The sequence below is a fragment of the Pagrus pagrus genome (assembly GCF_965226575.1).
Source record: "Pagrus pagrus genome assembly, chromosome: 11".
Lineage (NCBI taxonomy): Eukaryota > Metazoa > Chordata > Actinopteri > Spariformes > Sparidae > Pagrus > Pagrus pagrus.
The window spans coordinates 32,199,602-32,223,015 of record NC_140195.1 but is presented as its reverse complement, the minus strand read 5'-3'; the positions used below and the strand labels follow the sequence as shown (position 1 = coordinate 32,223,015).

The window sequence follows — 23,414 nt, the reverse complement described above, 5'->3', positions numbered from 1 at the left end:
CAGAGTGTGAACACCATCAGACTGACACAATCCTGTCCTGCACTGCCAGCGTTTCCATTTTTCCACAGACTACAGTCCCGGTTTACATACACTTGTAAAGAACATGCTGTAGAAATCATTGGAACTGAAGACTGCCATGATATACATGCTCTTTACAAGTGGATGAAGACTTTTGATCGAGAGTGTATATCGGCTCAAGTTTCCCACCTTGACAGGGCAGTGTGAATGGGGCTTTTGTCTTAAGAAAACTAGAATTACTGCCTCATGGCTGTATGCCTCGGCCAGGCAGTCATGTTGTAGGTTTCATCCATGTGTCTATCAGACATATATGTAGTGAAGACTGAAGAAATTATATAAAAGGCATATTTTTGGGCAAAATGCAAGTTCTTAATATTTTGACATGTACTGTATAGGGATGTGCACGGTTACTCGGATACTCAGGTACCCGAGTAGACAATCTGCTAATCGGTTACGAATTATTAACCGGTTAACCTAGGATTATTTCATTGTCGGCGATGCCGGGTGTATAGTCGCTCTGTTTCTCGTCTATTTCAGCCTTTACACCGACCCCACCGGTGTGTTTGTAACGTTAGCTTACCCAGAAGCCGAGCAGTCAAGCCTGTCCAATAGGGACTCGTGTGCCGCATCACATGACGGGCTAAAATCCAATGGGAAAACATGATCTGCCAAAGATCGTTTATTTACATCAAGATGGTTGCTCTGTTGCCGTGTGTGATCACTACTATCAGGAAATCTCCCGTAAATCCTAATAAATAATGCGTAAATTAACATGTTATGCAATATTTCCATTTCGGGGTCTGCCTGCTATTCCGACATCCCGCTATTCCGACATGTCTCTCTTTAGACATGCCACTATTCCGACAAGTCTCAAACAATGGCAAAAAACAATGTCGAAATAGTGGGACGCTTGAAAAATAACTTTAATGCCGCTATTCCGACAATTACAGGTCACTGTCTAAATAGCAGCATGTCGGAATAGCAGCATGTAACCGATGCGAAACCACTTAAGGTTCAAGAAACACGAAAGCATAAGCACCGCTAATTACTGAAATTTTTTTTTAAAATCCCGGGGTATGAATGCGCTCCGTCCAGAGGGGAAACTTTTTTTTTTTCCAGTCATAAACTCATATGTGCATCTTAAACTCCAATCTACTCTTATTAACCACCTGATATTTTGTCTGACGACGCTGTGTGTCAGCAATGCGCTGTCTGATGCACAGAGCGCATTTATGAGTCATATATTTTATTATTCGGTTACTCGATTAGGACCAGGTTCGGGTACTCGGTTAGAAAATTACTCGAAATGCCCATCCCTAGTACTGTGTCTTCACTAAGAAACTATTTTTACAGAAGAGTACAGAGGACTGATAGAGAGCTTCATCACAAAGTGCAACAACAATCACCTGAAGATCAGTATCAGCAAAACTAATGAACTTGGACTCCAATTCTTCAAATATGGATTTTGCTACAAAGAAGCTGCAAATTCTAAAACATGAGTGCTTCACACGCATTCACCGAGCATGAATCTTGTGCGAGGACCTGTTGTATCTGTAAGAATTATTATTCTTAGTCTGCGCATAAGATCGCATTTTTGACGTCCTCAACATACCCCAAAACTCACCAAACTTGGAACATACGTCACATCTGGTGAAAAATTTTATAATTTTGACATGATTGGGGATGGGTGTGGCCAGGGGACTCCATAGCACCAACTAATGTCGGGTCAGGCCGCGAAAACATTCTTGGATCGTCATGAAATTTACAGGAGTCATGGATCTCAAGGATTTAGCCAGGAATTATTTTTGTCAGAATTTTCGCCGCTACAGGAAGTCTGCCATCTTGAATGGCGTGCGGCGATTTTCATTTTTCCGATGCATTTTTAGGGACTTTAGGATCTTCGCAGACTGAACTAATTTGGCACGTAGCTCCTTACCCATGAGTATGTTGATTCAATACCACAACTGCCCTCATGCGCAGCGCGACAGCTCAGTAGCGCCCCCTAACAGCCCCCTTACGGCTTTTCCCATTCAGTTTTTTTCATTTCTATGCCTCGTACATTATGTAACTTGTCCTACAGATTTAACCCCACAGACTTCACACTCACCAAATATCATCTTCAGACCTTGATGATAAAACCTTGTCAAAAGCTTTTGCCTCCGATATACCTGGTTGGCGTGGCGGTGCAGTTAATTTTGATGACCCCCTTATGGCTTTTCCCATTCTGTACGGACCCAATATGTCTATGCCCTGTACTTTAACTAACTCGTCCTACAGATTTAACACCACAGACTTCACATTCACTCAGTAGCATCCTTATACCTTCAACAGCCTGTGTTGTGCCTTGTGCGCGTGACAGTGCGGTCAATTTCGATCCTTCGCCATTGCGCAGGAAGTCCTTACAACTTCAACATACAATTTCCCATCTACACCAAATTGGTCACACATGTAGAGGGGTTGTCCCTGAATAGGTCTATGCGTTAATACTGTGTTAAATGAACAAATGGCTCCATAGCGCCCCCTGGAATATTTCAAACTTGAAGCCCCGCCATCTACATGCACATACATGAACGTAATTCATTATACATATGTACCCTTAGTCCAACAGGAAGTCCGTCATTTTCCATCAAAGTTGATCCTTCGCCATAAAGCAGGAAGTCCTTATAACTTCAACATACAATTTCCCATCTGCATCAAATTGCTCACACATGTAGAGGGGCTCGCCCTGAATACGTCTCTGCATCAATACTGTGTCACATCTATAGCACCACCCACTGGACACAGGAAGTCACTGAATATGTCACCGTTGTGTTTTCTGTGACACGGATTCGAGTTAGGTAGGAGCCTTTCCACAGACAACGGGCGAGCACACATCTGGTTGCGCGCACTCCGACGGCACCACAGCCCGACGTACGGGGGGAGAGGCCTGTTCATTGCTGCTTGCAGCTCTAATTTGTGCGAGGACCTATTGTATCTGTAAGGATTATTATTATTATTCACCCTCAATGACGAGCGCATATTTGGCAGCCTGAACATACCCCAAAACTCACCAAACTCGGAACATACGTCACGTGTGGTAAAAAATGTGATAATCTATGGTCGTCGTGAACTTGCACCACTAGGTGGCGCTATAATCAAGGAAAGTGCGTTTTGGCTTATAACTCCCATATACTTTGTCGCACATTCAAAAACCTTATATCCATGCGTTCCCTGGATTGTGTTGAATCTCATGATATAGACCACGCCCATTTCTGGTTACCATTTCCCCCCCCGCAAATTCGTAAAATGTCGCAAACCTACTTTTGCTGACTCCTCCCAGGCAATTTCACCAATTTGCACCAAACTTCGCACACAGCATCTGTGGCAAAAAGTTGTAAAAAGAATTTTGATATTCCAAAGAATACTCAAGTTATTATTAAATAATAACTTCCTATACATTTTGTCCCAAACAGACAGTCTTGCATATCTTGCCGAAATACGGTCCTATTACCACAAAACCTTTGCTAATTTTGTTCCATGGCCCGATGACGGTTTGTGCAAAATTTGGTGCAAATCGGCTAATAGGTGGCGCTTTTATTGATAAATGACGAAAGAACCGCTTGACTGCATTCACTTTTGATTGTAAATTCAGGCTTTCTCCAACAGAGGGCAGTGCTGGCTGGCTAATGGATACAAACCTCTGTTTAAGAGTCTGTAGGGTCACACAGTGTAGTCCTCTCATTATTTGTACTTTATGTATATTACAGGGAGTTCTTCAGACTTCAGTGTACATTTTTTAATCCTGACAGCAGCACGTCCCGAGGCGCGTGGACTGCGAGGGCCCGTTCATCGCTGCTTGCACCTTAATTAATTTTTGGTTCTGTTGCATTAGTGTGACAAACAAAAAGCACATTAACTGTAGTGTTGATCCACCTACTTTGAATTTGTCTTCAAGAGCCTTGAGGAGGCGTTGTTTGCGCTGTCTCTCCTCCTCCCTCTCCTTCTCTCCATCATACTCCTGTAACTGGGCAGGGCCAATGATGAGGGTGAGCTGGGACATGGAGATGACCCATGGGTCACTGTGAGGCCGGTAGAAAGGGATCTGGAGAGTAATCTTTCCAATGAAGCCTGGTGAAAGACAGCATGTTGCAATGATCACACTAAAGGAAACAGCCTTAAGCTAAATAAATAATAGCTTCATCAAACTTTATTCAAATGTTAAAATTTAACTCTAAATGTTGGATATTGAATCACATTTAGATATGTTTCGGATTTTAAAAAAAATCTTTAATAAAGAACAGGGGGTGGGGGCACTCATGGACCCTGACGAGAATGGCCGCTTAGTGTGGGGGCTCCTGCAACTTCACACACAAAACCATTTAAAACCTTCTCAAACCCTACTCACAAATCAAAATGAACATGTCAAAACCTTCGTCGGTAAAAGACTGTGAAATGTTTGCCAAAGTGGCACACAAGACAACTCTACAACAGGCGAAGATGATTTCGTCGACTGCGAATTCAGAAGCTAACAGCATGGCGGCTGCAACCGAGGTGCTGTCTGAATTAAAAGCGCTCCACTCAGAGTTTGGAACGAAGCTGGATGGAATCGGCAAACGTCTGGGGGATATGGCAGCCACTATTTCCACACTAGAAAGCAGCCTGAGTACCATGAGTACAATAAAATGCATACGCAATGCAAAGGGTCAGCTAAAATATGACATGCAGTCAATACAATTTTCTTTTATAGATTTTTATAAGCAATTATACTCTTCTGAAAACCCCTCTATGATTGACATTAACATGTTTTTAGAAAATGTATCTCTCCCCTCCATCTCTGAAGTAAATAAACAATACCTGAACTCTCCACTCACCTCAAAAGAGGTTCTACAGGCAATTATGTCTCTACCTTCTGGGAAAACTCCAGGATTAGATGGATACTGTGCAGAGTTCTATAAGACCTTTGGCCACAGATTGAACCTCTCTTTATGCCTATGGTTACAGATTTTTTTTGAAAATGGGACCCTTCCCTAATCAATGAAGGCAGCTTTCATATCATTGATACATAAAAAAGATAAAGACATTGCAGAATGTACATCATTTCGTCACTACCAGTTGATTTTAAGATTATTTCTAAATTCATTGCACATAGACTAGAAGACATTCTTCCTCAGCTAATTAACTCCGACCAGGCAGGTTTTGTAAAGGCATGATATGCAACAGATAATATTCGAAGGCTGTTAGATATAGTGGACCACTCCACCCTTCACAAACAACCAGTTATGATAATATCCCTTGATGCAGAAAAAGCATTTGATAGGGTCACGTGGTCATACTTATTTCGGGTTTTGGAGAAGTTTAATTTTGGCGATAGATGTATCAGTTGGATCAAAGCAATAAACAGTAATCCACAACCTCAAATATGTGTTAATGGCGTTCTCTCAGAAAGATTTAACTTACACAGAGGTTGTCGACAGGGATGTCCCCATCCCCGTTTTTATTTAATTTAGCGATTTTACCCCTTTGCTGAAGCCATAAGGACAAGTGAAGACATTTTCAGTATATAGATAATAGAATATCATTGTACACCGATGATATTATTCTGTACCTTACAAATCCAGAGAGATCAGTCCCAGTATTATTAGATCTTATTGACAAATTGGGGGGATATCAGGTTACAAAATTAATTTAACAAAATCCAATGCTTTCCTCTTAGGGCTACCAATATCTGACAAACTCAAGAACATTTCCCCCCTTCACATGGGCGCAGAATGGACTCAAATGTCTAGGGGTGACTGTATCACCTAAACTCAAAGACTTATTTAATCTAAATTATGTCCCATTACTCCAAAAGGTTAAAGAAGAATTGGAATATTGGAATCTACTACCTACACGCAGAGGTGTAGTCCAGGGTATACGCAGGTATACGGCGTATACCCACTTATTTTTCAGTCAGCATTGCGTATACCCACTTCTAAATCCCCCCTGTTTCCCCTACCGTTGTATAGGGGGGGGCGCCCCGCCCACCGGGACCCCCCTGAAAGTCAAGTTAATTTCATTTCCACGTTTTTTAAGCGCACTCAAAGTGATTGTGGCGAGGCAAACGTTAGATCTGCTGCTAGTAGTTAGCATGGCAGTACGATTGTGAGATCAATGTAGATCGGAGAACTGTTGGCTGATGTTTATTGACAGATTGTCACACTCTACAGCCAATGGTATCGTTAACAGCGTGCTGCCTGACCAATGACAGTGTAGAGACCCACACGGGGCGGGATCTCAACACGGAGCGGCGCTAAAGTTTAGCTGCTTAGCTAGCAAGGACTCGTCGCGCTGCTACGTTATCACTGAGTTTAGTCAGCACGTGAGAACTCGTCTGACACGGAGAGTCTCCTGTTGTGTGCTTCATGTGTGAAACAACAACTATAGTCTGGACTTTGTCTGCAGTGTATCTGTGTAAACGGCTTCATTCAGCGTCTCTCCCGCCCCTCTGGCACCGTGAGTTACCATGGTTACAGGACCGCCCTGAAACTTTATAATGATGATCAATAAGAAGTGTTTGGTTAGTTTGACTGTACAGAGTCATGAATGTAGCCTGATTGTAGCTCAATGCTGAAATCTTGTATTATAACATATAGAACAAAGCCTCAGAGCTTCTTTGATTATTAACATGTTAGTGATGACAGAAAGTGATAACTCGCCATCAGACTGACAAGGCTGCAAGAGTTGCTGCTTGTATGATGTATTTTTCTGTTAAACGATAAGAGGCTCACTTTAAACAATATTATTTGTAATAATAATAATGATGATGAGAAGAAGTAGAAAAATAGTGTACTGAAAAGTTCTGTAGATGGTTGATTATTTGAAAGAGTGAAACTTGAGAGAAGCTTGGCAAAAATAAAGAAACAGATTGATTTCATAGATTGAAAATTACATTGAAAAGACAAAAAACATTTTAAGTGCAAATAGAACAGCTGTTCAGATCATCCTCCTGGCTGAAGACGTCAACTACCTTCCTTGGTCCATCCACAGTGTGGATGGACTAAGGAATAAGGAATAGTTCACTCAAAATGCATAGTTGTCTCTCACTAGTCTGTGGGCCAGTATTGGTTAAGTAATTTCATAATCCTTCCTCCCTGAGATCAAGCAGCAGAAATTGTGACAATAAGCAAATACTACTGATGGATTTTGGGGTAAATTAAATAGAGTAGTCTTACATGTCACTGTTGCTAAAACAGGCCGTTTTTCTGGGCTGCGTTAAAAAAAGGGAAAAAATTGAGAGTATACCCACTTCTCCAGTGACCACTACACCACTGCCTACACGCATCCTTTTTTAAATCTATAAACAAATTGATAAGCTCCTTTATTTGGAAAAACAACCCAAAGATAAGGGTGGACTTGGACTTCCAGATTTTGAATTATATTACTGGGCGGCCCAGACAAAGGTTATGATAAGTTGGGTGCATAAACGTAGATCTGCCCTTTAGACAAACGTCGAAGAAAAATTTAGCCAACCCATCTCTCTGACCTCCCTACCATTTGTTAGTAACATAAAACCCCTTCATTCAATACTCAAAACGTATGTGATCTTTAACACTCTTAAGGCCTGGCAAGATGTTAAGAAATTTTGTGGGTCTTCTGCTAGAATTTCTTTGTTAGCTGCTTTATCCTCTAACCCAGACTTGCCATCCTCAATCGGAAAGTCCTGCGTACAAAATGGAAAGATCATGGTTTACACAATTTTAAAGACCTATTCAATGAAGGCCGCCTTAAATCTTTTTCTGATTTAAAGTGAAACTCTCGCCAAAATGCAACCTAGGCTTTTTTTGTGAAGGAACCCGAGTCAAACCTTCGTGTAAAAGCATAATTACGATGAAAAAGCCATGGAACAAGCTACTGCTAGCGTGAGCATGACATGACTGTTAAGGTCCTCCAAATCCCACTTGACATCTCTCCAATACGGTACCTCTTTGGAACAGAGCTGGACAAGACACTGGACCCCATTTCAGCCAAATGGATTAGCATAATATCATACATAGCAAAGAAATGTATTCTGCTGAACTGTAACAAACAACAACCTCCAACCTTTGATTTGTTCATAAGAATTCTGAACGAGACATTACAATTGGAACAGTGTACTTACTCCTTAAAAAATAAAGGGGATATTTTCTGAAGTTTCTGGAAACCTCTTATGGACCTCTGACAATTTCTATACTATATACTTATTTCAGTTACTGTATGTGTAATATGATGACAACAAATGCTTTTTTTAATACATTTTTTTATTTTTCCTCTTTCTATTTTTCATTAATGTTGAACGATTTGCTTTATATATGTATCTTGTGTTATGTTTGTTCTATGTGTTCTATTTGTAAAAATCAATAAAAAGATAATTGAAAAAAATAAATGAAGAACGAAAATATAACGTGTACATAAGTATTCACAGCCTTTGCTCAATTCTTTGTTGAAGCACCTTTGGCACCAATTACAGCCTCAAGTCTTTTTGAGTATGATGCTACAAGCTTGGCACACCTATTTTTGGGCAGTTTCTCCCATTCTTCTTTGCAGGACCTCTCAAGCTCCATCAGGTCGGATGGGGAGCGTCGGTACACAGCCATTTACAGATCTCTCCAGTGATGTTCAATCAGGTTCAAGTCTGGTCTCTGGCTGGGCCACTCAAAGACATTCACAGAGTTGTCCCTTAGCCACTCCTTTGTTATCTTGGCTGTGTGCTTTGGGTCATTGTCCTGTTGGAAGATGAACCTTCGCCCCAGTCTGAGGTCCAGAGCGCTCTGGAGCAGGTGGTTATCAAGGATGTCTCTGTACATTGCTGCATTCATCTTTCCCTCGATCCTGACTAGTCTCCCAGTTCCTGCCACTGCATGATGCTGCCACCACCATGCTTGGCATTCAGGCCAAAGAGTTCAATCTTTGCTTCATCAGACCAGAGAATTTTGTTTCTCCTGGTCTGAGAGTCCTTCAGGTGCCTTTTGGCAAACTCCAGGCGGGCTGTCATGTGCCTTTTACTGAGGAGTGGCTTCCGTCTGGCCACTCTACCATATAGGCCTGATTGGTGGAGTGCTGCAGAGATGGTTGTCCTTCTGGAAGGTTCTCCTCTCTCCACAGAGAAACGCTGGAGCTATGTCAGAGTGACAATCGGGTTCTTGGTCACCTCCCTGACTAAGGCTCTTCTCCCCCGATCGCTCAGTTAAGCCGGGCGGCCAGCACTAGGAAGGGTCCTGGTGGTTCCAAACTTCTTCCATTTACGGATGATGGAGGCAACTGTGCTCATTGGGACCTTCAATGCTGCAGATTTTTTCTGTACCCTTCCCCAGATCTGTGCCTCGAAACAATCCTGTCTCAGAGGTCTACAGACAATTCCTTGGACTTCATGGCTTGGTTTGTGCTCTGACATGCACTGTCAACTGTGGGACCTTATATAGACAGGTGTGTGCCTTTCCAAATCATGTCCAGTCAACTGAATTTACCACAGGTGCACTCCAATCAAGTTGTAGAAACATCTCAAGGATGATCAGTGGAAACAGGATGCACCTGAGCTCAATTTTGAGTGTCATGGCAAAGGCTGTAAATACTTATGTAGGCCTACATGTGATTTTTTCATTTTTTATTTTTAATAAATTTGATAAAGATTTCAAACAAACTTCTTTCATGTTGTCATTATGGGGTATTGTTTGTAGAATTTTTATGAAAATAATTAATTAAATCCATTTTGGAATAGGGCTGTAACATAACAAAATATGGAAAAAGTGAAGCGTTGTGAATACTTTCCAGTTGCGCTGTATCTACAGTAGTTTGGCCATTTTTGTTGAAATCAGGTGCAAATTAGGTATTCCTGAGCCAAAAAAGGGGGTATTTGTTAAACCTCCACAGATATTATGGATAATCTCTTCTCATCTTATCTTATCTGTTTCTGTTTCCCACAACTGTCCCGAATTCTACTTTGTATTGTCCCAGATAAAACCAACAGTGTCCCAAATTTAAATTCTTGTTGTCGCCCCCCCAATTACGCAGAATACATATAATTTGATCCTTTTTTTGTCACTTAATCATCACACCACGGACTCTGGTCCACCATATAAGTTTAAAATACTTATTCTTTTATTAAACATATGAATATTAGTCTGATATGTTGCCTCTCCTAGAGTAGAAGGGAAGAGAGTTGTTTTAAGACATGTTTCTATTGTTTCTCAATATCCAGACTAATTTATCATTATGTCAACATTAAAGAATTCTGATAGTTTTATTTTTCAATTCAATAAAGTGTGGCTGTATGGTCTCTGTGTTTTATGATTGGAACCCTCAATAAAAGTGGTATGAATGATAATCAAAAAACAGAAGTTCCATAATACAGTTTAATAAATGTATCTGTTTTCAGTTGTAATTACAAGTTATCATCACAAGTGAGTAGTACTATAGGAATATCATTTTATCTTCTGTTATCATTTATGAATGTCAATCATCTTGCTCTCACTCATTCATCCACCCCAACAGATCTCCCCCGTCACATTTACTCTGCTTACTCCTGCCCCTCCTACACAACACTCCTCTCTCTGTCTTGATGTGTCACTCTCTCACATACACCTCAAGACCCAAAAACACAAAACATTGTTCAGCTGCTCCCTGTAATCCAGTGGTTCTCAACCTTTTTGAGTCGCGACCCCCAATTTAACATGCACTGCTGTCCGCGACCCACGCGAAGATCACTCTCAACTCTGAGGAGTCGTGATCTGTTTTTGTTTTTCATGTATGTCAGCGCAGAAAAGGTCTTTTCACACAGATATGTGGATGCAAATGGAAACAGTACATTGGTTGCAGCTTTTGACAGTGCTGCGTACTCTGTTGCTACTGACAACCAGAACTCTTCCAGTGCGCATGCCGAGAAAGCAGTCTGTAATGTGCGGTAATAGGAGAGATCTAGCAGGGCGTCCTGCAGCTCTGATGGCAGGTGATGCGACAGGTTCGTTGTTGTTGTTTTGGTGTAGTTAGGGCCGACAGTAACTGGTTTTGAGTAATAAAATGCCTGTTTGAGACCAACCGCTTGTCGTCCTTCTAACGTACGGTCGGACGCTACATTAATTTTGCGCATTTATATTTTTCCAAAATGATTTGGCGACACCCAGAAATTATCTCGCGACCCCAATTGGGGTCAGGACCCCAAGGTTGAGAATGGCTGCTGTAATCTATGAGTTACTAGCCCTTTTCACATTATCGCCGCAGCGGCGGTTCGCCAATTCTCCGCCGTTGGTTGTTCACACAGAGCCGAACAGCTCCGACGTAAAAGACAAACCAGAGTATAATTCACATAGCAAGCCGGCGCTGCAGCTCCAAAGAGGCGTGACGATACACGTCATGATGATGACGTATGTGTTTTTTCAAGGTGTTTCCCAGTGTCCTATTAATCTAAACATGTACCAGCTGTCTGTTTATAATCATATGGATGCTGTTATAATGTGTCGTGATTGAGATCTTGTGCCACCAAACATCCTGGAAAGTGACAAAGTTACGTTTTTCGTTCAAAATTACATAATTTCATAATCAACATCAGTAAACAGGACGCTGTCTGACTATTTCACTCACGGGGAGGGAGGCTGTTTTCTGGGGGGAAAGTTCACTGAAGTCTCGGTCGAGAGGGCTGACCGCGACAAACACTTGGTGAGTTAAAGTTTTTTGCCGGGGACAGACGCTGTTTTTTGGGCAGAAATGTGACGAAGAGTCGGTCTTTTCAGGAGTCGGCAGTATTGGGGCTTGCATCAGGGGGCTGTCTATTCAACCACCTCAGCATTTCTTTCTTCTTATCTTAACTGTCATTAATGATGGTCTATTGCTCTGGCTCTATGAATGTTGCATTGGCGCGAGTCAACAGGCTAACTGCCTATCGTGAGGTGCCACGAGAACGTAGTTTCGCCGTGCACACGTTTTTATTAAATTATTCAAACGACAAAGTAACGTCGAGATACTCATATTTTATGACTTTGCAAATAACACCCATTTCGAAGTTTACTTTGACTTTTTTTTTTCACTGTCCCGGAATTGTCCCAGACAAAATATATTTGTGTCCTAGTAGGACTTTTTATGGTCCCCGGGACATCGGGACATCATTAATTTCGAGCCTTGGCTTTAAATGTCTCTTAAATGGGTTTAATGTGTCTTTTTAATTTGTTGGCTTCCTGGCACAGACTTGTTTCTTCAGCACAGTCCACATTTACCCACTTCTGATGTGTGTTTGGGATCATTGTACTGTTGAACACCCAACTGCACCCAAGACCTAATCTTTTACTGGTGATTTTGGGTTTTCCTGAATAATTTGGAGATAATCCTCCTTCTTCATTATTCCATTTACTTTCTTTAGAGCAGCAGATCCACTGGTATCTCAGCATATTTTTAATCACGATATTGTGAAATTCGGTATATTGTTTACATATCATTACAATAGTTAGATATTCCAGAGTGCCATGATCCTGATTATCTTTTTTTAACCCATGGTAACTCTTTATTTAACATTACAACACTATGAACTGTGAGTAAATCCCTCAGTCAAAGTCTGCAGAAATGCCGACTTACATAAGGGGCCAGAAAGGGCTTAAAAGTCTGCAGGGGAGCCCTCATGCATTTGTTGGGACCTCATCAACATATTGCCAACAATAGAGAGGCCTGTAAGGAAAACCAGGAGCCTAACTACAGAGCCCTCTCAAACTAGCAGAGCTTCAGAACTAAGGAACTGTGCCAATGCCCCAACGGTCCGGTAAATTGCATTTAGGTGCAATATCTGTCCCAAATTCAAACCCCCCACCCCATTGGGCCAAAGTTGCCGCAACCAAGGTAACCTCCGGCGAAGTGACCATGACCTCACTGAAGGCTTAAGTGCCGCAGAGCCCCACTGCCCGATGCCTTCCAAGGTAACGCGTCGCTGTGAAGAAGCTCCTACTTTGAGTTCTCAAACTGCTCCAGCAGTTACCGTAAGGGTGTTTTGCTAAAAATGTTTGAATTTACTTTGACCTAGGCCACAGTTCCTAACTCGCTGGATGAGACAGTGTGTAACCGCTCCGCGCCATCCTGTGTGTATCTAAAAGTGTACATGAGGCCAATAGTGTTGTAACCATTACCTTTGTTCAAATCCCGCACGTTCACTCAATTGACTACCTTTGGCCTAACGCACGCACCCACGTCCGCCATTTTAAATTCATAGATTATGTGATTCATCAAAATCATGGTTGCCATTTTGAATTCACACCCAAACGCGACTCTCCAATCTGCCATTTTTTAATTTGTGCCCAAACGGTACTTCCACAAATTGACACACACACACACACACACACACACACACACACACACACACACACACACACACACACACACACACACACACAGGGTACTTTCTTGTTAGTAACATTGATGTTCCCTTTTGCACATCACACTCCCTGACTTTCCCTTCAAAAGCAACTCTAATACTCCCTTAGACTTATTGTGAAAAGCAGTCATGCATGATGAAGAATGCTGTGCAATTCAGCTTGTTATGATGGACATCAGTCAGTGTGTCTCACCTGCTTTGACTTCAAATGGCAGGTCAAACTCTCGGAGGGCATCTTTCCTCAGAGGGAGGTTCTCCAGCTCCACTGCGCCTGAGGAATGACAAGAAACAGACAAACACACTCTGTGTCAAGCTTGGCCTGCTTCACTTTCCAAACAAGTGATGATGATTTTAATTAAACCAATTAAAAATTGGTTGCAGTTTCTCAATGATTTTGTCATCGAAAGGACCACAGCGCTGGTGTAAATCACAGCTCCTACAATAACATATTTATTTGCCAGTTTATTTGGTTTACATAGCTAAGACTAATGCAGTCAAACACAACAGTCCTTCAATAAACCTGCTGAACCATAAGTTCTAATGTTTTTGTTGAAACTGTTATAGAGTTGTTGATTCAACTTTATGATCATAAGACATTTGTGGTGTTGATAATTCCACTTTTAATGTTATTTATTAACAGCCATGTAGCACCCTATAATGTAATAATTTCCTGATAATATAATAATGCCTGAAAATGTAATAAAATTAGCACTTAACTCGATTGAAAATGTAATAAAACCCAATAATGTAATAACTTCACCAATAATGTAATAAAATTATCTGACTGATATTGTAATAACATTTTTACCGATAATGTAATACCTTATTACATTATTGGGAATTTATTACATTTTCAGGAGTTTTTTTTTTTTAAAACTGATAATGTAATACTTGACAGATAATGTAATACATATGTTCATTATCAGTCCAGAGTTCTACATTTTGTGTTTTGAGAATCTAAGAATGTTATATACACTGGATTTGAAACAACAGAATGACTATTGCTTCCCTAGATGTACCTCTTCACTTCACAGATTTCCAACAAATCACTACCTCATGAAAACAACCACAAACCAACAAAACAACTTTCAGTAACACTTCATTTGAAGAGGGTATACATAAGCATTCATACTGTAACACCTGCATACACATTACATGACACCTGACATAAACATAGGCCTACATATCCACTTGTAAATGGTTATTAAATCACTTTCGATGTCAAATGGACATCTTACTCTATGTCAAGTGGCATAGTGGTCAGCTGACATACTGTCATACTGATAGTATATTATGAGATTTACCTGTATAAATAAAGGTTAATAAAAATGTCAGCATCAAAATGACAAAACTTGATGACAACTGGCATCCTTTTTGGGGTTTATACAGGGTTTGAAGTTGTATGATGTTTCTATGATAGTACAATTCAAATTTGGTGAAAGTAATTGTCTAAAGGTATTACGTCCATTTAAATCCTGTTTTATTTAAGTGACGTCATTTATGCAACGCCATCTGCTGGTAATGTCACTTACATATATGTGTGTGTATATCTATATATATATATATATATATATATGTATATTAGGGCCGGGACTTTAACGCGTTAATTAAGATTAATTAATTACACAAAAATTAACGCGTTAAAAAAATTAAGGCATTTTAATCGCACTTATATCTGCACCGCGGAACGTTTCTCACTGGATGAGTTTCAGGCGTACCGATTATACTGGAGCACAATTATTTAACGAGTTGAAAAGCCGCCGACACTTGGGGTGCGTCTCAGCTCGGGTCAGTAGAATTAACAGCCTGACAGTGACAATCACGTGAAACTGAGGCGAACTCATTCATGGTTGCCTCTGATTATACTGATAATAGCCTTCCTATTAGCTTCCAATGTAGACGCGCGACATGCGCGCTCACAACCCAAAGCGGCGCGTAGCCGCGTGCATTCGGTGCAACGGCGACTCGGTTTTTTCCCCCCGTGCATGTCCGTGGAGCTGTGCGCCGCGGACGTGCACGGTTCCCTACGTTGCTGTGTCAGGCAGGTGTTTCCCACGGAGCTCTGCCCCGTTTCAAAGGTGAAGGAAGCCCTAAGTGGAAAGACGTTGCCTCCGCGATGTAGAATGTGTTTTATAGAAGAGAAACACACATTTCAGGACCGCTGACTTGTATCATCAAAACAGACACATGTAAACACAGAAAGCTGAAAATCACTGGACATGTCTGTTGGGATTATACAAATCAACAGTGTAAAGTAGAGCTTTCAAGATGTATGCAGTAGTTAATTATTGCATATCCTACTGTACCCATCACTCCTATTGTTTCTGATGTACAGGTGCATTAGAATGTCATGGGAGAGTTTATTAAGGCCTATGTCACTAATTCAATTCAAAAAGTGAAACTAATACATTATATATATATGTCCATTACACACCGAATGAAACATCCCATGTCTTTATTTATTCAGTTTATTTTAATAGTAATAATTATGGCTAACATTCAATGAAGACCTAAAATTCAGTATCCCCCAAAAAGGAACTTTTTTTTTTTATTCAGTCATTATTCAATGGTATACTAAAACCTATATGAAAAAAATGCTTATCACTGTTCTCAGTTCAAATATTTATATGCAATTAAAAATGCGATTAATTTCGATTAATTAATTACAAAGCATCTAATTAATTAGATTCATTTTTTTAATCGAGACCCGGCCCTAATATATATATATATATATATATATATATATATATATATACACACAGACCCTTTCCAAAAAAATTGAATATCATGGAAAAGTTTATTTATTTCCATAATTCCATTCAAAAAGTTAAACTTTCATAGATTATAGATTCAGGGCCCACAATTTAAACGATTTCAAGTATTTATTTGTTTATTTGTAGATAATTTGGGCTTCCAGCTCAGAAAACCCACGAAAACAGGAATTCAAAAAATTAGAATACTGTGAAGAAATCACCATTTACTTCTCAGTTTTTGCAGGAAAAAAAAGAAAGAAATTAGGATCACATCAAATCAATCAAAATATGGTACTTTCAAAACGATATGTCAATCTTCAATACTTGGTTGGGAATCCCTTTGCCTTAATCACTGCCTCGATGCGCTGTGGCAATGAGGCAATCAGCCTGTGGCATTGACTGGGAGTTATGGAAGCCCAGATTTCCTTGATGCTTGCTGTCAGCTCTTCTTTGTTTTTGGGTCTGGTGCCCCTCATTTTCCTCTTGATAATACCCCATAGATTCTCAATGGGGTTTAGGTCCAGCGAGTTGGCTGGCCAGTCAAGCACTGTGATGGCATGGGCATCAAACCAGGTTTTGGTGCTTCTGGCGGTATGGGCAGGAGCCAGGTCCTGCTGGAAGATGAAATCTGCATCTCCATACAGATCCTCAGCAGAAGGAATCATGAAGTCCTCTAAAACATTCTGGTAGACTGTTGCGGTGACCTTGGATTTAAGAAAGCAGAGTTTACCAACACCTGCACCGGACATGGCACCCCAAATCATGACTGACTGTGGATATTTCACACTGGACCTCAAGCAGCTTGGGTTCTGTTCCTCACCCGTCTTCCTCCAAGAGCCAACAGTCCAGTCCTTCTTTCCTTGGCCCAGTTGAGACGCTTCCTATGTTGGCTCAGGCTCAGAAGTGGCTTGACCCGAGGAACCTGACAGTTGTAGCCCATCTCCCGGATGCGTCTGAATGTGGTGGTTTTTGAAGCTGTGACTCCCGCCTCATTCCACTCTTTCTGGATCTCTGCCATTTTCTTGAATCTTCTCTGTTTGATAATCCGCTGAAGCCCACGGTCATTTCTTCTGCTGGTGCATCTTCTCCTGCCACATTTTGCCTTCCACTAGACTTTCCATTGATATGCTTGGACACAGCACTCTGTGAACAGCCAGCCTCCTTAGCTATGAACTTTTGTGGCTTACCCATCTTATGGAGGGTATCAATGATGGTCTTCTGGCCAGTTGTCAAGTCTGCAGTCTTCCCCATATTGAACCAAACTGAAACAATTGAACCAAAGTGAAGCAATTTAATGACACCTGGGGAAACCTGCGCAGGTGCTTTGAGTTTAGTAGATGATTAGTGTGTGACACTCAGTTTAAAACATTCATGCCCTGCAAAATTTGGGCTGATTTCTTCACAGTATTCTAATTTTTTGAATTCCTGTTTTCATGGGTTTTCTGAGCTGGAAGCCCAAATTATGTACAAATAAGCAAATAAATACTTGAAATCGTTTAAATTGTGGGCCCTGAATCTATAATCTATGAAAGTTTAACTTTTTGAATGGAATTATGGAAATAAATTTTTTTTCTTGAGCACCTGCCCCTCCAAAGGTCTCTGCACGGGCCTGTTGCAGGCCCTCTAGTGGCAGCCCATCTGCTGGTAAGTAACATTACCAGCAAATGGCGTTGCATAAATGACGTCACTTCAATAAAACAGGATTTAAATGGACGTAATACCTTTAGACAATTACTTTCACCAAATTTGAATTGTACTATCATAGAAACATCATACAACTTCAGAAACCCTGTATAAACCCCAAAAAGGATGCCAGTTGTCATCAAGTTTTGTCATTTTGATGCTGACATTTTTATTAACCTTTATTTATACAGGTAAATCTCATAATATACTATCAGTATGACAGTATGTCAGCTGACCACTATGCCACTTGACATAGAGTAAGATGTCCATTTGACATCGAAAGTGATTTAATAACCATTTACAAGTGGATATGTAGGCCTATGTTTATGTCAGGTGTCATGTAATGTGTATGCAGATGTTACAGTATGAATGCTTATGTATACCCTCTTCAAATGAAGTGTTACTGAAAGTTGTTTTGTTGGTTTGTGGTTGTTTTCATGAGGTAGTGATTTGTTGGAAATCTGTGAAGTGAAGAGGTACATCTAGGGAAGCAATAGTCATTCTGTTGTTTCAAATCCAGTGTATATAACATTCTTAGATTCTCAAAACACAAAATGTAGAACTCTGGACTGAAAATGAACATATATATTACATTATCTGCCAAGTATTACATTATCAGTTTTGAAGAAAAAAAAAAACTCCTGAAAATGTAATAAATTCCCAATAATGTAATAAGGTATTACATTATCGGTAAAAATGTTATTACAATATCAGTCAGATCATTTTATTACATTATTGGTGAAGTTATTACATTATTGGGTTTTATTACATTTTCAACCGAGTTAAGTGCTAATTTTATTACATTTTCAGGCGTTATTAAATTATCAGGAAATTATTACATTATAGGGTGCTACAAGCCATTTTGTCCATCATTGTATTTTTAGTTTCTGTTTGTGCTTTTCTAAAGATAAACATCCATTCTGTCAATGCACAAACTCAAATTCTCCACAATATCATATGACATAACACATACACTGACTTCACATTTGCTACTGATGCTACATATAGTGACAAGACCCAATCAGAAACTTCAGCGAACATGGGCGTCTGCATCATTATTTACAGAAAACTTTTGTCTCTGCTGATCCAGATTTAACATTGACATCAGAGTTTCTGAATATCTCCATCATGGAATGAGTTGTGTCAGTTAGTTAGTGACCTAGAACACTGTTAACATGTGTACGAAAGGCCAAAACGCAAAGAAACAAACTTTCACTTTTATCTGGTGGAGACGTTGCGAGCCAGAAAAGGGCAGCACGCATACATATATCTAGATGTCTTATATTATTATAGCACCTGCTGGATGAGCAGGAACAGCTAAATGTAGCAGTTTACATAAAATATTTTATTTTTACTTTTTTTTATATATATCTTATTCATTCTATTTTACATTTTATTTTCCACTTTCATAAGGTAAGGTCAGAAGATATACAAATAACATGCTGAGAGACAGACATTCCTTGCTGTATAGATCATAGTAGGGGTGGGCGATATGACGATATTGGATCGTGAAGGATTAGAATGTGTAGACGATCTGCCAAAGTGCAGAGATCGTAGGGATCGTCTAGGGCACATTCTATAAATTGCAGTTCTATGCTGATTCACCGACGCACCAAACGTATTACGTCATCAACCTGACCGACCAATCATAGCGAATTACGGGCAGTGACGCGCTTTCTTACCCGCCTCCTTGTAAATGTGTGTAGCGGTAGCCGCATGGAGAGCCATGGCAGAAAGCCAAACGGAGGAGTTGGCCGCAAAAAAGACAGCGTTTCACCATCTCTCATCTCTGCCAGTTAGCCCCTCCACCTACCGCCTCTCTCGGGTGCGGGCGGGCGGGCACGCACACGCGGGCGCATGGATAGGTCGCGGTAAATGCGCTATATCGCGCTAATTGTACAGTGTTCAAATTACCGCGAACCCCCCACCCTCCCATCGGATAGTCCGGCCACTGACGGACTTCTTTGACCCTCTTCAATAAGCTATTTAGCAGAGGTGGGAATTGTGGAGTCATCAAGTCATCTCCATGCCATGTATTTGTTCTGCTCAGTCACTGAACCAGGTGCATTCACTAATTAGCTCACCTTCCTGGCTGAAGAGCTGTGCTGGTCGGACTCAGCTGGTTTAGTGCATGAACAGAACAAATACATGGCATGGAGATGACTTGATGACTCCACAATTCCCACCTCTGCTATTTAGTGTTTTGATATACTTAAATCCTGTTAAAATGACTGTTGAATAAAACAAACAGTAATGTCTTCATTGATATTTCACTTTCATGTTTATTGAAAGCTCCCTTTTATGTTGCAAGAGTGCACTTTATCAGAGTGTTGTTGTTTACCTTTTAGTATGTTTACGTTGTTTACACTTGTTGGCAAAACTGCAACTATTTAAATTAAAATTTGTTCAGAAAGGTTCTTTGGCCAAAATTGTCTGTTTTTCTTTTTTTGATTTAAGATCGTGATAAAATCGAAATCGTGATTTTATTTTTAAAAAATCGTGATATGATATTTTTGCCATATCGCCCACCCCTAGATCATAGGGATGCAATGATGCCAAAAACTCTCGGGACGATATAATTATGACATGTAGTTGTGGGCGGCTATAGCTCAGAAGGTCGCTGGTTCAAATCCCCAGCTCTCCCGACTGCATGTCGAAGTATCCTTGAGCAAGAAACTGAACCCCAAATTGCTGCCTCTGCCATCAATGTATGTGTGTGACTGCAAGTCCACTATATATATATATATATATATATATATGTATATAGAGAGAGATATTTATTGCAATATTTAAAAAAAGATAGAACAAAGATAAACTGAATAACAGTTTCACTTCTGAAACTTTCATTTACCTTCTGAATCCTCAAACTTTCTGACTATTTCCAGGTTCATGTGACAAAATTTGAACCCTTGAACAATATTTTTTAATGATAAATGTGATGTGTACAGCATTTATTACTCATATATACAATTTATTTTTACTTTTCACCTGAGGTACTTCTGCTTTCCTTCTATAGTAAAATAAAATTAGCCGGCCATGACCTTTGCATGTGTAAAGAGTAGCCATTAGACTATGTACAACTGCAAAACAATACTGCAGCCAGCAGCAATCCCTCCCTCTAGTTGTACAGCAGGACTACCTGGGCACCCAGAGAGGCGAGGACAGCCGAGAACAGGCACTCAGCCAAAGGGCCCACCGTTCTTCCTCCCTCTTGTTGTCCAGCAGACTACCATAGTATAGTTCTTTGTTCTTGTTGTTGACGGTGTATGCACAGTGGGGTCCCAAAGTCTGAGACCACATTAAAAATGTCTAATGTTTTCACATAAACCTGGAAATAGTTAGAAAGTTTGAGGATTCAGAAGGTAAAAGAGAGTGTCAGAAGTCAAACTGTTATTCTAAGCAAACAGGGTCTTTCTCAGCATTAAATTAGCAAACACTAAAGGCCCTGAGACCCCAGGCTGATGGATGACATTGTCAGGGCCCATCAGTGAGCATTTGTGGCTCTACCCAGTGTGGTGCGTCCCGCACTAGAAGTCAACTGATGGTGGATATTTAAAGGCCAATATAATATCGATAGTTTGGAGAAGGAAAAAGTCGATAGCTGATTAATCGGATAATAGAGTAACTTTAGAGATGTGCCGCACACAGTCTTTAATTAGAGTTGAAAAGCTAGCAGTAGCTGTCCGTTTGATATCATGACACAAGACATCTGGAAATGTGTGATTTAGTGGATTACATCGTTGGAATCTGCTCTGTTTACAATGGACGATGAGCTGTTCTATGGCTGAACTGGCCAGGATTACTTCTGTTGTGGTCCTGTTACATTGTTAAATGCCACTCTTACAGACCATTAATGTTTGTGTATATTCCTGGGGCAAGGAAGATCCTCAAGTGTGCAAGTTAAATTCATGAATGGATGGATAGTTACGTGGCTGGATTATTTGGAAGAGAGAACGGCACATTGGTAAGTACAGTATGAAGTAACGTAACATTAACAGAATGGTTTCTGTTCCTGCCTGCCTGGCTGAATCAGTGTCCTGTCCCTACCGTGGACAAGGTGATGTTGCTGCATTATATAACCAAGACTAGATAAACTGAAAACAGGTCAGATGAGAGGTCTGGCTATGGGAGACTAAATATGACTTGAATGACACTATCGCCAGAGTGATGCGTGGAAGGTATGTCATGAGTGGAAAAATATCTCTGACGTAACTAGGGATGTCCCCGATCGCGGGATCGGGGCTGATATGGGCATTTTTTCACTGATCGGGATCGGCAATTTTGAATGTGGACCCAACCCCGATTATTTTTACGTCAGCTGTCGTCAACGGAGCGCAATTTACGGCAGACGCGCGCTAGGGTGCATCAAATTTAAATGGGAAATTTTAATTTCAAAATATCATTTTGTCTGGCATTGCATTTTGTTCCAATTAACATAAAAATGACTTTTGCAAAGTTTTGAGGAAATCCATTGAGATTTAGGGGTGCCACCTAACACACAAACGTTTGTGAAATTTCGAAAAATGTGCAATTTTTTGTCTAATTGCCAAAAGGTTGACCCAGAAATGTTGAGTACAGTGAACTTTTATACAGTAACATGTTCTATAGGGTTATCAAAGTAAAATTAGTTTGTTTGCCCTTTGGGCAACTTGGGCATTTCTCAGAATTCAACTTTCAAGATTCTCCATTCATGCGTCCTATAGACAAAATGAATGGAGGTCAATGGGACATGTTCACGTGGCCTTTCCCTGAGTTTTGTGCAGCAGTGATAGATGTCGGACACACATTTACCACTTTATCCAACAAAATAGATGTGCGGTGGCACCCCTAAATCATCATGTATTGGAAAAATATTTTGCATGTGTTGTTACTACATATATTGGAACACTTTTAGCACCCAGCCATATCAAAATTTAAGAATTGTGTTTTTTGATGCACCCTAACGCGCGCGTAACGTTAGTCTGGAGAACCTGTGGATAAAATGTCTGCAGTGTGGAAATATTTCAAATAAGAAAGCGAAAGCAGTCCAACGGCGACATGTAACAACGGCAATACGACCGTTTCGTGAGCTGGTAACAAAAGAGCTGCATTTAATACTACACATTTGATACGGCACATAAACAAAAACATGAGTTCACTCAAGCAATACAGGCAAAGGCACCGAAGCAACAAACACTCGCGGATACTTTCAAAAGGAAAGAGAAATATCCTCGAGTCAGCGACATGGCCAAAAATATTACAGAGAAGGTCATTGAATTCATCGCTGTGGATAAGGAGCCCATCTCCGTGGTAGAGGATCAGGGTTTAGTTACTGACCTTGTTTACTTGGTTGTTTTTGTTAGAAAAAAACAAAAAACTAATGAAAACCAATGTTGCAATTAGAGGTGGGTGCAATTCATCGATGTGGCGATGCATCGCGATGCGTCACGTGACGATTCGGCATCGATTAATTAACGTCGATGCTTTGCTAGGTCCGCGCATTTAGACAGAAGGCGGCAAATTGGCGGTCTGTTTTGGTCCGGCAATTTGACGCCTCTGAGGGTACACTTACTGCCGCCTCCATTGCTATCTAAATCCGAGGCATCAATGTGCCGGCAATTGCGGGACATGGGCGGAGG

At 40.6% G+C, this 23,414-nt stretch overlaps 1 protein-coding gene across 12 annotated transcripts in view; it reads right to left on the bottom strand.

The window, feature by feature from the left end:
- vps13d (vacuolar protein sorting 13 homolog D) overlaps positions 1 to 23,414 on the bottom strand; it is a 150,396-nt gene that overhangs the window by 120,839 nt on the left and 6,143 nt on the right. For all 12 annotated transcript variants that reach the window (XM_084367243.1, XM_084367239.1, XM_084367245.1 and 9 more), the window contains exons 3-4: positions 13,554 to 13,631; positions 3,935 to 4,125 (exon numbers count right to left, since the gene is read on the bottom strand). In XM_084367243.1, the coding sequence (XP_084223369.1) occupies positions 3,935 to 4,125; positions 13,554 to 13,631 (269 nt within the window). The remainder of the gene's footprint in view (positions 1 to 3,934; positions 4,126 to 13,553; positions 13,632 to 23,414) is intronic.